Source organism: Sus scrofa, chromosome 13 (assembly GCF_000003025.6).
Source record: "Sus scrofa isolate TJ Tabasco breed Duroc chromosome 13, Sscrofa11.1, whole genome shotgun sequence".
Classification (NCBI taxonomy): Eukaryota; Metazoa; Chordata; class Mammalia; order Artiodactyla; family Suidae; genus Sus; species Sus scrofa.
This window is the reverse complement of record NC_010455.5, coordinates 196,288,845-196,304,324: the sequence shown is the minus strand read 5'-3', so window position 1 is coordinate 196,304,324 and position 15,480 is coordinate 196,288,845. Positions and strand designations below refer to the sequence as shown.

Genomic DNA, 15,480 nt, shown 5'->3' with positions numbered 1-15,480 from the left:
CCCCTGTGGCATATGGAGGTCCCCAGGCTAGGGGTCGAATCAGAGCTGTAGCCACAGCAACACAGAATCCTAGCCACGTCTTCGACCTACACCACAGCTCAGCTCACGGCAATGCCAGATCCCTGAGCAAGGCCAGGGATCGAACCCGCAACCTCATGGTTCCCAGTCAGATTTGTTAACCACTGAGCCACAGTGGGAACTCCTAAAGTCAGATTTAGACTTCTGCATTTTTAGTTGAAACTGTGGCAGCATGGCTAAATGGAATCTGATGTTTCAGGTCCCTTTTCTCACCCTAAAATTTTTTTTTTCTTTTTTTTGTAGCATCAGCAGAAAAAGAGGCAATCAAGGGTACATATTCCAAAGTTCTCGATGCATATGGACTTTTAGGTGTTTTACGATTAAATCTTGGTAAGTATTCAATATAGTTGATCGATTTTTTTTCATTTCTGTTTTGGTAATTGTAAGGATTTGAGAGAGACTATCTCTTTGAGACTCCATATTTGAGCTAGAAGTATGGTAACATCTTTTAAACCGTAATTAAGCTAATCTTGAGATAATGTTTGTTGCCTGTAAAAGGCAGGCCCTTGTGATTTGAAGTTTCCAGAGACGGCATCCTATTCGAACACTTTAAGAGATGGGCATCTGTTGTCAAAGAGAAAACCAGGGCATTGCCCTTTTTCTTTGCTTTAGAGCATTCAGGAAAAGATGTCCTAGTGGGAACCACACACTGATCTTCGTGGTTTATGGTGGAAAGGACAGCTGTTGTGTATTCTAAAGGCCTCAGCTTGAGCCTCTTCCTGCCACTTAGTGTCACCATGAGCTGCGCAGTAACCTTTGTGATTACCAGTTTGATTCTCTAAGGGTGTGACTCGAAGTATGGCCCGTGGACTGGTTACGTCCCAGGAACTGTTTGGTTATTGGTCTGGGTGAGGTAAGAAGCTGGCACCACCGTGCAGATCAATACAGGGCTTCCTTCATTGATAAAGTCTTAACCGTGGAGCAAAAAAAGAAGTCAGCTAAACTGAATGGTGAACCGAAGTGATTTCTATTCTGAAACAGGTACCTTTTCTCATTACGAATTGGTAACTGTGAACTGCTTCATGTACCATACTTCGAGAGCTCTGACTTATCAATGGAGACCTGCCGTTTGTTATAACTGCTGAGTGCTTAGCTAGTACTGTCTGGGTAATCCTCACAGTCCAGTGCGATTTGTTTTAATCTTATTTTATAAGGGAGGATATCTCAGGTTAGTTATGTTAAGTCAGTGAACTTGGCCTGGATAATTAAGTTGTGGAGGAGCCAAGATTCAAGGGCACTTCTGCCTGCGTCAAAGCCACGCCCAAAGTACACCTGCTAATTCTGCCTTCATACGCATAGGATTTTTGTCAAAAAGAGATGAAAATATCCCTATGCATTTTTATAAGCCAAATTGCATTATAAATTGTTACCAAGGACTTTTTGCTGATATGTCAGTAGCAGCAGCAGCAGCTCACATTTATATACCATGTATATACCTTTTCTTTTCCCCCCACCCCCCACCCCCACCCCTACCCACACCCCCACCCCCGTTTTTAGGGCTACACCTGCAGCATATGGAAGTTCCCAGGCTAGGGGCCAAATCAAAGCTGCAGCTGCCAGCCTATGCAGAGCTTTTTTTGTTTTGTTTTTTTAAATATCATTTTTTCAACCTTACTGTAACAAAGAACTCTCACATTATTCACTATCTTATCTGAACTTGTTAATAGTCGTAAAGGAACGGTAGGGAATTTAACACAGACTTTTAAAAAATTTGATAAATCTTTTGTACCCTTAGATTGTGTAGGGGAACAATTTCATAAACGTGAGATTATTCTGTGACTCTTTAAATGCTTCATTATATTAAATATGTTTAAACCAGGATTTTTTTCAACTTTTGCCAAAATCTAGCTGTCCACTTAAATATGTCCATGATAAGTGTAAAATAATCACAATGTCAGATTTTAATAGATGGAGACACAAGAAGAAAACCGGAAAAAGCTCTGATGGCCTGAAAAATATGGAGGCCTCTCATCTGCTTAAATCTTTGGTTTTTGCAGGTGATACTATGTTACATTATCTGGTCCTAGTCACTGGATGTATGTCTGTTGGAAAAATTCAAGAATCTGAAGTTTTCCGAGTTACTTCCACTGAATTTATTTCACTACGCGTTGACTCCTCAGATGAGGATCGCATTTCAGAAGTGCGAAAAGTGCTGAATTCAGGAAACTTCTATTTTGCATGGTCTGCATCTGGAACCAGTTTGGATCTGAGTCTTAATGCCCATCGTAGCATGCAGGAACACACAACTGATAATAGATTTTTCTGGTGAGTTCGTATGACATTTTTCCCCTCGTGATCATGTGCTGTGCAGTCGGCGGTGTTTGGGGGCCTAGCAGATTTAACAGCTATTTGCAGAGAGAGCAGCGGTGGGCTTTGCTGGTTGAACACCCCACTCTTTGCTGCTGCAGGATCCTCAGCAGAGCAGAGCAGGCATCCACTGGCATTTTATTGAAGTTGTCATGTCATGCGAAACCCATTTAATCTCCCTAATGTAGACTAACCTTCCGTTCAGTCCCTTTATTTAAAAGGTTTATAAAAGTTAGGAATGTGGAGTTCCCTTTGTGGGGCAGCAGAAACGAATCTGACTAGTATCCATGAGGATGCGGGTTTGATCCCTGGCCTTGCTCAGTGGGTCGGGGGTCTGGCATTGCTGTGAGCTGTGGTGTAGGTTCCAGACTCAGCTTGGATCCCAAATTTCTGTGGCTGTGGTGTAGGTTGGCAGCTGCAGCTCCAGTTTGACCCCTAGCCTGGGAACTTCAGTATGCTGTGGGTGTGGCCCTAAAAAGCAGACGAAAGAAAAGAAAAAAGCAAAAAAAGAAAAAGAAAAATAAAGATAGGAATGGATTAATTGTAATAGAATTGTATGACTCCTCCAGTTTTGAGGTCTGGTCTCCAGCAGCATTGCCTTTCCAAACCCACATTCCCCTATTATCTTTAATTTCAAGGTTTTAAGTAGATGATCTTGATTCAAGAGCAACAGACTGTGAGGAAATTATACACTGGGATGAAGTTTAGTGCTGTAATAAAAAAGACTTAAGTACGTAACTGACCCATTTGATGCTTAGGCATAGATGTGCTGTGTTGGAAGCACGCACTGATGGGGAGCAGCACCTGTGGGACTGAAATTAGTATTGCTTTGTTGGTGCAGACCAGCTTTCTAGTACAGTCACTCTTTTGTCCCTAGTCAGCATTGATAGTGACTTTTTTCCCTTAACACAATGGACAAACTGTATTTCCTTTGTTTACCTACGTTGTAAGGCCAAAGTCCAAGCGTCTCTGCTCTTGGCGGCGGCCCTCAGTAGTTCAGATGCGGGGTGTTCCCTCCTGTATACTTTCTCTCCCTCCCCTTTTACCATCTGCCCGTATGGTCCTGGAGAAGGCCCTGGGTGTCAGAAGGTTCACAGTCAACAGCGTGAGGACAGGAAACTGACTTTAGAGCAACAGAAGAAGGGGCAGGGTCGGAAGGTCTGCACAGGATCCTATCAGCTGATGTCACCCATAGACTTTTTTTTTTTTTTTTCTGTCTTTTGCCTTTTCTAGGGCCACTCCCGCGGCACATGGAGGTTCCCAGGCTAGGGGTCTAATCGGAGCTGTAACCTCTGGCCTATGCCAGAGCCACAGCAACTCGGGATCCGAGCCGCATCTTCGACCTACACCACAGCTCACGGCAATGCCAGATCCTTAACCCACTGAGTGAGGCCAGGGATCGAACCCACAACCCCATGGCTCCCAGTCGGATTCGTTAACCACTGTGCACAACGGGAACTCCCCATAGACTTTTCTGATGGAAGTTTCTAAAAAAGGTCACGGTGTTGCAGCTGGGCTTAGGGCAGCTGTCTTTACCTTCATTTCCCCTCCTCGTTCTTACCCCAGATATTTTAGATTGAGAGAGAAAAGTTTTCTGGACAGAATGAGAGGTCCACGCAGGATGTAATAGCTAAAGGGTCAGCAGTCCAGAACGTCACTAGGCTTAATCGGTGGGAGAAATTCATTTATCTTTTCATTCAGTTGTGGGTAGAGGTGGGGCCAAAATTTTTTTTTTTTTCTTGCCTCTGCCCACGGCATGTGGAAGTTCTCAGGTCAGAGATTGAACCCGCGCCATGGCAGCGACCTGAGCCGCTGTAGTGACAACACCAAATCCTTAACCTGCTGTACGACAAGGAACTCTGAGGTGGGGGCAAATTTAGGTAACAGATGGAGGGGGTTTATCCAGAAGGTGGCAGGTTCAGCAAAGCAGAGGCTAAAACACCAAAGCTGAGTCTTGCTCATTTGACAGTTTCTACAGTTTTGCTAAGGCTTGGATTCTGGAGCTTCATTTTGCATAGAAAATCGAAAGCTTTTAGAATTCACTCTGTACACCCTTGCAGCTAAGTAGAAATATTTTTCAGGACACAACCAAGTCAGGTTTTTTTGTTTTTGTTTTTTTGTCTTTTGTCTTATTAGGGCCGCACCTGCGGTATATGGAAGTACCCAGGCTAAGGGTCTAACTGGAGCTGTAGCCACTGGCCTACACCACAGCCACAGCAACAGCAACGTGGGATTCAAGCCGAGTCTGCAACCTACACCACAGAGAGGCCAGGGATCGAACCTGAAACCTCATGGTTCCTAATTGGATTTGTTTCCACTGTGCCCTGACGGGAGCTCCCCAAGTCAGTTTTGTAGCCAGAGAGTAGCAAATATCTGTCACGACAAAACCGGCACTCTACTCCATTGGAGATTTGAGGCTGCTGCCAGAGTTGTGTGTGAGTTTTCTTCTCTTTTCTTTTTCTTTTCTTTTTTTTTTTTTTTTTTTTTTTGCTTTTAGGGCTGCACCTGCGGCATATGGAAGTTCCCAGGCTGGGGGTTGAATCAGAGCTGATCTGTGACCTACGACACTGCTCGTGGCCACGCCAGATCCTCAACCCCCTGAGGGAGGCCAGGGATTGAACCCACATCCTCGTGGATACTGGTCGGGTTTTGTAACCCACTGAGCCACAGCAGGAACTCCGTGTGTACATTTCAATAGAATTAAAACAGCAGCACATTGACTGCAAAGAAAAATGAGAACTGACAGCAGAGAGGGAAGCTCTGCCTGAACAAATGCATGGATCCCACTTCTATTCAAGTTGAGGACAAGTCTCTCATACCTCTCTCAGGACATGGGCCTCGGCTGCGGTGTCTGGATGAACTGGGTCACAATCAGCTTGAACTCTGCCTCAGATCAGTGTAGACAATAGTGAAGTGTGGATGCTTAAGTCGTTATTTTTAAGTTAATAATGGTCATTGGATTTAACGTTATTCTGGTAGTAATTCTCCTACTCATTTACAGTCCAGTGTGCTTTCCCGAGAGGATGGGAGGCGCTGGGATTGTGGCGGGTTTACCAGGACTGCACTTGGCCACCGCCTGCTTTCTCTCTCCTGCGGCCTCTGGCCTGAGGAGGAAGGGACTACTGCACTAGCAGTGTTGCTGTATATTCCTTTTTTTTTTTTTTGGTCTTTATGGTGTTTTAGGGCGCACCCGCGGCATATAGAGGTTCCCAGGCTAGGGGTCCAATAGGAGCTACAGCCACTGGACTATACCACAGCCACAGCAACGCAGGATTCAAGCTATGTCTGCAGCCTACACCACAGCTCACGGCAATGCCGGATCCTTAACCCACTGAGCAGGCCAGGGATGGAACCTGAGTCTTCATGGACGCTTGTCAGAGTCACTAAAAACTGAGTCATAATGGGAACTCCTTATTCTTTTTTTTTTTTTTTTTTTGGCTGCAAGTGACATGAGGAAGTTCCCAGGCCAGGGGTTGAACCCAAGCCTCAGCAGTAACCTGAGCCACAGCAGTGACAACGCTGAGTCCTTAACTGCTAGGCTACAGGGAACTCCTGGTTTCTGTGTATTCTTAATATTAATGACCCTAAGGCTTCAAGAAAATGCCATTACATTGTTTTTGTACCTTTAAGACAGCAAAATAGTGCAAAGTACTTAAGAGAGATTTCCACTTAAATTGGTAGCATTTTCAAACTCATGAAAACCAAGCTTAAATACTACAGAAATTTCACTTCCGTAAGGCACCTTGTTACCTGAAAGTACCAGACAGAACAGTAGATTCCCCTTGGTGGTGGATTGGTTAGGGGCTTCACGTGTGTGCTTTGAGGACCAAGGTTCCAGCAGAGCCCGTGAGCAGTCAGCAGAATGAAAAGATTGCCCCATCCTTGCTTTAGCCATGGCAGCTCTGCTTTGATCTATTCTCTAACCTAGCCTTGGGAACCTCCATATGCCATGAGTGCAGCCCTAGAAAAGACAAAATAAATAAATGAATTAATTGAGAACGTAACAGAAATGGGGCACAGATTCTAAAAACACAAAATGTATGCTGCTTTTCATGTCCAAGGATCTCATTGTATAGCCCTATCTTCCAATCCCTGGCCTAGTAAACATCAGTGAATTGATTTATTTTAATTTCTTTTTATATGTTATTTAGGGCCAAACCTGTGGCATATGGAGATTCCCAAGGCTAGGGGTCAAATCAGAGCTGTAGCAGCAGGCCTACCCCACAGCCACAGCAACGCCAGATCCAAGCTGCATCTGTAACCTACACCACAGCTCACGGCAACGCCGGATCCTTAACCCACTGAGCAAGGCCAGGGATCGAACCCATGTCCTCATGGATGCTAGTTGGGTTCATTACCGCTGAGCCACGATGGGAACTCCCTCGGTGCCTTTTAATGTGAATGTTCCAGGAGCACTGTTTTAAAACTGATGCCGTATTAGCCAGTGCTCATTACGCTAACACAGCTATTTCTTTTTCTGTTAGGAATCAGTCTTTGCACTTGCATCTCAAGCACTATGGTGTGAATTGTGATGACTGGTTATTACGCCTCATGTGTGGGGGAGTAGAAATCAGAACAATTTATGCTGCTCACAAACAGGCCAAGGCTTGCCTCATTTCCAGACTAAGCTGTGAACGTGCTGGGACCAGGTTCAATGTCCGGGGAACAAATGATGATGGTCACGTCGCTAATTTCGTAGAAACTGAGCAGGTAGATTGTGTTTACATTGCTGACTTCATGGGTTAGAGGGGAGATACAGAAAATAATAAAACAACAGGTGTTTATGTGATTCAGAACTCATTTTGACATCTGTAATGTCATTTTATGGTTGTTCTTGGCTACTCCCTAGCCTTAAGAAAGGCTGAAATAAACTTATTTAGCTAATTCGAGTAAGTAAAATTTTTTACTAATCAGCGTGACGTTTGTTGTCAGTGGCATATGTTTTAGTATTGAATTTAAAATTCTCAATTATAGAGCTAGACGACTTAAGAAAAGTGGGGGTTTTGGTGAAATTAATTCAAATCAAACTCTGAAAGGTAATACCATCTGTCATTAAAAGTTATAATATTTTTGGCTATGAAACTATGTAGTTGTAAATTCAAGCCATGCCCCAAGTCCAACTCAGATCATCAATTTAGTTTTTGACTGTAAACCACCTATACTTTAATACAAAATAAATAAAACTTAATTGAAATGGCAAAAAAACAAGCTAGTTTTTGAAAACTATAAAAAGCTAAAGAAAACAACTAAGTGAATCATAAAGGTGTATGCATAAAATGTTGAAATTCAAAAGGAATTCCTTTTTAAAAGTTGTAATTCTTATGCTTATATTTTCACTGGTTTCTTGGTAATGTATGTAAAAGAAACATCACTAGTTGAAAAAAAAATCCAACTTATTTAGCGGCCTATTTTGGATATTTTGTTAGGGCAATTTGTATGTGAGAGGTTGGTCATAAGATGTAACTAGCATGCACTGGATGTTAGTACCTTTGTCTTCAGATGTAGAGGTAGCAACTTTGTGGAAATATATTTTATACATTATATTCCTCTGCAGGTTGTGTACTTAGACGACTCCGTTTCTTCCTTCATACAAATCCGGGGATCTGTCCCCTTGTTCTGGGAGCAACCAGGGCTGCAGGTACGTGTTTTGACATTCAGTTATTTTTTTCCTTTTGAGAACTTTCCATATTTCCTAAACTTGAGGATAGTTTATTAGTCATTGGATAGTCCTGTTACTCGAGCTAATAATATTAGCTAGATTCATAAATGAGGATCCAATTACAGAGTTCCTGGAATGGCCTAGTCATTTTTTTTTTTTTTTTCCTTTAATGTTCTTTCAGACACCCCTGGGAACGCAGTACCTACGTTTAACATTAAAATGTTGATGTTTTCATGGCACATTGATTTTCAAAGTGTTCGTAAATTTACTATCTCAATATCTTAGTAGATAGCAATTTAGTCTCTGTAGGCAGAAAAATGTAGTAGTTAAAGCTTATGAAACCAGACCTCTCGGATTGAATCCTTATCCCTCTTACTAGCTGTGACCTTGGGCAAGTGATTTAACCCCTCTGTGGCTCTGCTTTCTCATCTGTAATATGGGAATATTAGGAGTTTCCACTTCTTAGGGTTCGTTAAGGATGAAATGAGAAGTACTTAGACCAGTAACTGGTGCACACAGTCAGCATTATGGAAGGATTAGCTTTTGTTATTAAGAATAAAAAAATAAAAAATAAATTAAAAAAAAGAATATATCTGGAACCTCCCTACACTGTTGGCGGAAATGTAAATTGGTACAACCCCTATGGAAAAGAGTATGGAGGTACCTCAGAAAACTAAATACAGAACTGCCATATGATCCAGCAGTCCCACTCCTGGGTATGTATTGGGACAAAACTTTCATTGAAAAAGTTACATGCACCCCTATGTTCATTGCAGCACTATTCACAAGACATGGAAACAACCTAAATGTCCACTGACAGATGAATGGACGAACAAGATGTTACATATACACAATGTACATACACACTACTCAGCCATAAAAAAGAACAAAATAATGCCATTTGCAGCAACATGGATGGACCTAGAGATTCTCATATTAAGTGAAATAACTCAAAAGAGAAAGACAAATACCATACAATTTCACTTATACGTGGAATCTAAAATATGGCACAAATGAACCTATCTTCAGAAAAGAAACAAACTCATGGACATGGAGAACTGACTTGTGCTTGCCAAGGGGAGGGGGAAGGGAGTGGGATGGACTTGGGAGTATGGGGTTAGTAGATAAAAACATTACATTTAGGATGGAGAAGCAATGAGGTCCTGCTGTATAGCACAGGGAGCTGTATCTAATCACTTGTGTTAGAACATGATAGAAGATAATATGCAAAAAAGAATGTGTGTGTATAATATGTGTGTGTGTGTGTGTATACATATATATGGGTCACTTTGCTGTACAGCAGAAATTGACAAAATTTTAAATCAACTATAATAAATTTTTTAATAAAAGAATATATCAGAGTTCCTGTTGTGGCTCAATGGATTAAGGACTCTCTGGGTCTTTGTGAGGACACAGATTCGATCCCTGGCCTTGTTCAGTAGGTTAAGATCTAGCATTGCTGCAAATCTCAGCGTAGTTCATGGATGCAGCTCAGATCTGGTATTGCCATGGCTGTGGTATAGGCAGCAGCTGCAGCTCCGATTCAGCTCCTGGCCCAGGAACTTCCATTTTCCACAGGTACAGCTATTAAAAAAAAAAAAAAAAAAAAGAATATGTCTGCTACTTTGTAAATTTGCAGTGACTTGTCATCTTTAATATGATCTCTGTCTTGCTTTGTGATCTTTTTTTAAAGAAAAAAACTTTCCTTTGTTGATGAAATACCTAATCTTTAAAATGTAAGATATTTTTCAAGTAAGATTGAAATTAATACTGGTTTGCTCATAGTCACGTGATTTTGCATTTTATTTTTATTCAAACATCTTTAGTCCCTAAAGTGCAAGTTATATTCATTTTAGGCTTCTGGTAGATACTGTCTAGTAAATTTTGTGCCTCGGTCTATAGTACGGAGAAAATGGACAGAAAAAAATCTTGCCTCCATTTGGGTCACAGCTGGATCTCTCTCACATCCTAGGATGTTATTGTGGAGAAAAACTGCAGACCACCTGAACCTTTTCAATAAGGCAGTTTATTCGAGACAGGCTAAGGATGAGCAAGATTAACATGTGAACTGCTTTGCTAAAATTTTTGAGTTTTTGTAAAGACCAGTTTGACTCATGCTGGTTTCATCTTTGGCATGTTAACTGTAACTTAAGTCGATGCATTTCTCCTCACGTCTTCTTGGGAAAGAAAACTAACCCTACCTCACTTGCCCTAAGCTTTTGTAACCAGAGAGGGTGTTTGGAATATTGACCTTGAAAAATTTCTAAAACCCTGCTTTGATGCAAGGTAAATTCTTTTGCTTCAGAGACAGTGTAAGAAATTGTGATAGCCTGTTTATAGCCCTCTGTTTTACTGCTTTCTGTGTTATTTTATTAAGAAGTTCAGAATTAACAGTGTTTGATTATTCAGTAAGGTTGCATCCTGAGTGGTTACATCAAAGGGTCCTCCTGGGGTGAGACTTCCTTCCCGTTTCCTTTTGTGCTGTGGCCTGTCCACCCAGATAGTCTGGCTGAATATTTTCACTTGATTATGGGCTGAAAACTGTAGATTTTTTTTTTCTTTTTTGCTTATTTTAGGGCTGCACATGCAGCACATGGAAGTTCTCAGGCTGGGGCTTGAATCAGAACTGCAGCTGCCGGCCTACACCACAGCTCATGGCAACTCCAGATCCTTAGCCCACTGAGCAGGTCCAGGGATCGAACCCACATCCTCATGGTTACTAGTTGGATTTTGTTTCTGCTGAGCCATAACAGGAACTCCCTGAAAACTCTATATTTATAAATTGTGACTTTCTTGATAGAGATAGTAGTTTTTGAGACATCAAGACAGTCCAAGAATCCTGCCAGATGTTGCTGAGCTGGCCTGTTATCTCAGATTGGGTTGAGACTTGGGTGTGTGGTTCCTAATATTTAGCTTAGTAGTTTTTAAAACCAGCCTTATTTTAAACAGTGATGGATTAGTTTCATGAGTATTTTCTAGCATATTCTACATAATTCTAAAGGAGTTGGTAATAGAGGAATGAAAATAATAGTTATTGATTCTTAAAAATACCAAGTTGATTTTCTCATAGATGACAAACAAGGACTGTTGACGCAGCGTAGTTGGAAGTTGTTGTGAGGTGTCCTTTGTGTTTTCAGCCCTGGGATTTGTTCTGGGGACTCCTTGAAGTTAGCATTGCCTAGTGAGATGTCCCACCTCAGAGGTCACAGACAGAGTATCATTAGGCACTTGGCCATTATCCTACCTCTTTTCCTCTCCAGTTCCTTAATTCTTCTCAGGTTCTTCAGATATTTTATTTTTCTTTTATTTTTTTATTTTTTGTCTTTTTGCCTTTTCTAGGGGCGCTCCTGCGGCATATGGAGGTTCCCTGGCTAGGCGTCTAATCGGAGCTGTAGCCACCAGCCTACGCCAGAGCCATGGCAACGCGGCATCTGAGCCACATCTGCAACCAACACCACAGCTCATGGCAACGCCGGATCCTAAACCCACAGAGCAAGGCAAGGGATCGAACCCACAACCTCATGGTTCCTAGTCGGATTCGTTAACCACTGCGCCACGACAGGAACTCCACTTCAGATGTTTTAAAGGAATCTTTGGAAGTGATTTTAAAATGCAGATTCGTGGCCTCAGCTTCACAGCAACTGATATAGAACCTCTTGGAATGGGGCCCGGAATTTGCATTTTAGCCAAGTTTCCCCACTCGAACTTGAGAACTTGTGCTGTACCAGGTCCTACTCTGCTGACCTTGCATCGTATCCAGCCCCATCTGCTCCGGTGGCCAGTCCTGAGCCAGCAGAGGCAGCCCCCATGACCTCAGCCCCAGTGTCCTCCTAGGTCCTGGGACCTTGTTTTCATTCCCACTCTTGTCATCTCAGTTAAAGTACTTATAATTCTTCTTGCCTGGAAGATTCTCACAGTTTTCTAACTGGTCTCAGTCCAGCTTTCTGGCAGTTCTTTCCACCTTTGATTTCTTGTGCTTCTCAGATCTGCTAGACACTTGTTTCTTCATGATCTGGCTTTCTCTACCTATCCGACTTCATGCTGGACTGGTTTCTAACAGGAACCCTCTGTTCCCACATTAAGGTTTGTTATCCTTCAGGAGCCAACTCAGATCTCATGGAAGAGATTCCGGTCACTCCTCTGCACTGATCTCTTCATTAAATCCTCGAGTTCTTCTGATGTTTACTTGTTTTATACTAGGTGTAAATAGTCCTGTATCCTATGAGAAATTAAAAGACTATAGTGACGCTTCAGAGAGAGCTTGTAAACTGTTTGGGGAGTCAGGCCTTTCAGGGAGAATGTAAATATATCAATAGGAATTAGTTAAGGGCTGACAACTCATTTTACTTATGATTTCCTGTCTCTGTAATTATTTAGCATTTATTATTCATAGTATTGCTCTGATATTATGACATTTTTATTATAGTTGATTTACAATGTTCTGTCAATTTCTGCTGTACAGCTAGATGACCCAGTTATACATATAGTACATTCTTTTTCTCACATTCTCCACATCATGTTCCATCACAAGTGACTAGATCTAGTTCCCTGTGCTATACAGCAGGATCTCGTTGCTTATCCATTCCAATGCAATATTTGCATAGTAGATGCAAACTTCCAGTCTCTCCCACTCTCTCCCCTTACTTGTGGCAACCACAAGTCTGTTCTCCATGCCCATGAGTTTGTTTATTTTCAGTAGATAGGTTCATTTGTGCCACATATTAGATTCCAGATATAAGTGATATATGGTATTTGTCTCTCTTTCTGACTTGCTTCTCTTAGTATGAGAGTCTCTAGCTCCATCCATGACATTATATTAGAGCTTATATTAGTCTTAAAAGATGGTAAGCATCGTGAGATTTATGCCCAGCATAATATTTGGTAGAATTTTTGATTGAATTGAAGTTTCAGAAATATGTGAACACGAAGCAATAATGTTGTCAGAAATGATGTTCCATACCACCCAATGAAGTAGTTTTCTAAAAATCCCCTTTAATGCAACTTAAAAAAAAAAAAAGTAAATTTATGGTCATGTAAAGCCTTAAAAATTTCTGGAGTGCTACTTTTATTACCATTGACATAACTCTTTCATTTTAGAAGTTTTTCTTTAACATTGAGTGACAAAACCTAGTCTGATCTAACAGATATATTGCTCTAGGAGTTATGTAGCTGGTTGTGTATATGTGGTGGGGAGCAGGGTGAAAGGGAACAACCAGAGCCACCACCTAAAAAACATGAGAACTGGTATTTCCCCTTCCTGACAGTTGGGAGCGCTATGCAAGGCAAATGTTAATGAATAAACAAAATGCTGTGTCTTAACCATTTCTAGAGTTATAGTCAACTATCTGAGATGACTTCAAAGAAAAAGTACTGACTTCTGCTGAGTTTTCTGTAGTCTAAAACACAAAGTCCTAGAGCACAGATATTTCAAAGTTTAAAATTTTATATAGACTGTTAAGAACTAGGAAATAAAATGGAATATAGATGTGACATTTGGCTAATCAATTTCTTATTAAGAAGAGAGAACACTAAAGAGACAACTCCCCTGATTTCTCAATGCAGTCATTCAATTGTCTCACTTATCTGAACCAGAAGGAGAATGCTGAATGAATGATAATACTGTTATTTCCGTTTTGGAATTTGATGAGCAGATTCAAGCTTATTTTCTGGTTTTATCTGTCCGATTGCATGGATTTGGCACCCTGCTCCCACACACACACACACACACACACACACCCTTTAAAGTCACTTTGCTCACAGATTAGCAAGAATGGATTCTGGGCAACTTTGATCCCAAAGTCTCAGAAGGAAATGTTTACAAGTGAAATTCAGGGAAAGAATCTGGTCTTAGCTTTATATTTCTTCTTAGATCTTTCTCAATTCTGCCTCATCTCTCTGCCACTTTCCTATATGAGAAAAGAAAAACTAACAAGACACTATAGGTAGTTATTTTCCATCTTGTTTAATTCTTTCAAAACCCAGATTTTCTGATTCTGCAAAGTGTGTTGTTACTGTAGTTATATGACTGAGAGGTTGACTTGGAAAGTCTGTTTTTCTGGGGATGGTATTTTAAAATTTGTTGGATCTTTGGGTGAGGAGGAGTAAGTAGAGTATTCAGCATAATAGAGAAAAAAGATATGTCGATGTTGTATTTGTAGGCAGCCTGGAACAGTAGGAATTTTGGTTAGGAGACCTAAATTGTCATGTGAACCTTTTTTGGAATAAATGATGTTGCCCTATGAAGATGAGTATATTCATTTGGCTGCATTTGTTTTTTTATCACCCAAAGAGCAGTATCTGTTGACTTATAAAGGGTACATAGTTTGAGCTTAAAACAAAGTAATGTACAAGAAAGTACTCTTAAAAATAGTTTGTCTCCATGTTGGCTTTGGTGTGATTAAACATATTTTTTCTTGTCCTAGGTGGGATCTCATCGTGTCCGTATGTCAAGGGGCTTCGAAGCCAATGCACCTGCTTTTGACAGGTAAGACTGATTAGCTTCACATAGAGCTGAAAGTTTGATATTGCTGAACAAGGAAACTAGTCGTCATTATATTTAATGATACATTTCAGTTTTTTTTTTTTTTTGGCTCTAAAACTTCTTCTTGCCTCCTGATTTAACTAGAAGACAGTGACACTGTTATAAATTCTAGGAGTGGAAGCGTTAAGCATGTGGGTTTTGATGTCATGGCCTTAAAACCATCTCTTATGGCTGCACTATCCAATATGGTAGCTCCTGGCCACATGTGGCTCTTGGACCTTTGAAATTGGTCCAAAGTGTGTACTGAATTTCAGACTTAGTCCAAAAAAAAAAAAAAAAAGCTAAGTACTTTAATAACATTCCGTTATTATAATATTTTATATATTTTTATATTTTTAATATATTATTTTATATATCAGTTACATATAGAAATGCTATTTTAGCTGTATTGGGTTAAATAAAATCCATGTAAATTAATTTCATCTTCTCATTTTGACTGCTTTAATGTACCTTCTAGAAGATTTTAAATTATATCTGTGGCTCGTATTTCCTTTGGACGATATTGCTTCTGGCCTCTGGAATGGTTAGAAACAGGAAGAATGAAGGCTCAAATTTGGGGCCTATTTTCCTAAGGCTGGGGCTGCCAAGGAGGCCTCTGAATACTCCCTCCCAGAGAAGGTAACTTCTCAGGAGGAATGTGCTGCCCTCTGCCCTCTGCCCTCTGCCCTGGTGGCCTTTCCAACCAGGATGGATGGCTCGTGTTTTCCATGCCAGTCTAGCATCAGCCTCTCAGGATGGAGAGGGAGCTGACTGGTTCCATCAGCTCTAACATAGGTGGGAGTTTAAGTCAGAGAGGAGGTTGCATTAACTGAGTTTCCATACATTTCAGACTTCTGAGAACATGTGGAACAAATCTGTATCCGATTTTCCAATTCTATGCGTTTAAAATGCTGCT

The 15,480-nt window shown here is 41.1% G+C and overlaps 1 protein-coding gene across 23 annotated transcripts in view; it reads left to right on the top strand.

Annotated features, from left to right (window-relative positions):
- The window catches only part of SYNJ1 (synaptojanin 1), a 100,412-nt gene that overhangs the window by 26,188 nt on the left and 58,744 nt on the right, over positions 1-15,480 (top strand). For all 23 annotated transcript variants that reach the window (XM_013982569.2, XM_021070927.1, XM_013982570.2 and 20 more), the window contains exons 3-7: positions 322-408; positions 2,076-2,343; positions 6,870-7,095; positions 7,940-8,023; positions 14,467-14,528. In XM_013982569.2, the coding sequence (XP_013838023.2) occupies positions 322-408; positions 2,076-2,343; positions 6,870-7,095; positions 7,940-8,023; positions 14,467-14,528 (727 nt within the window). The remainder of the gene's footprint in view (positions 1-321; positions 409-2,075; positions 2,344-6,869; positions 7,096-7,939; positions 8,024-14,466; positions 14,529-15,480) is intronic.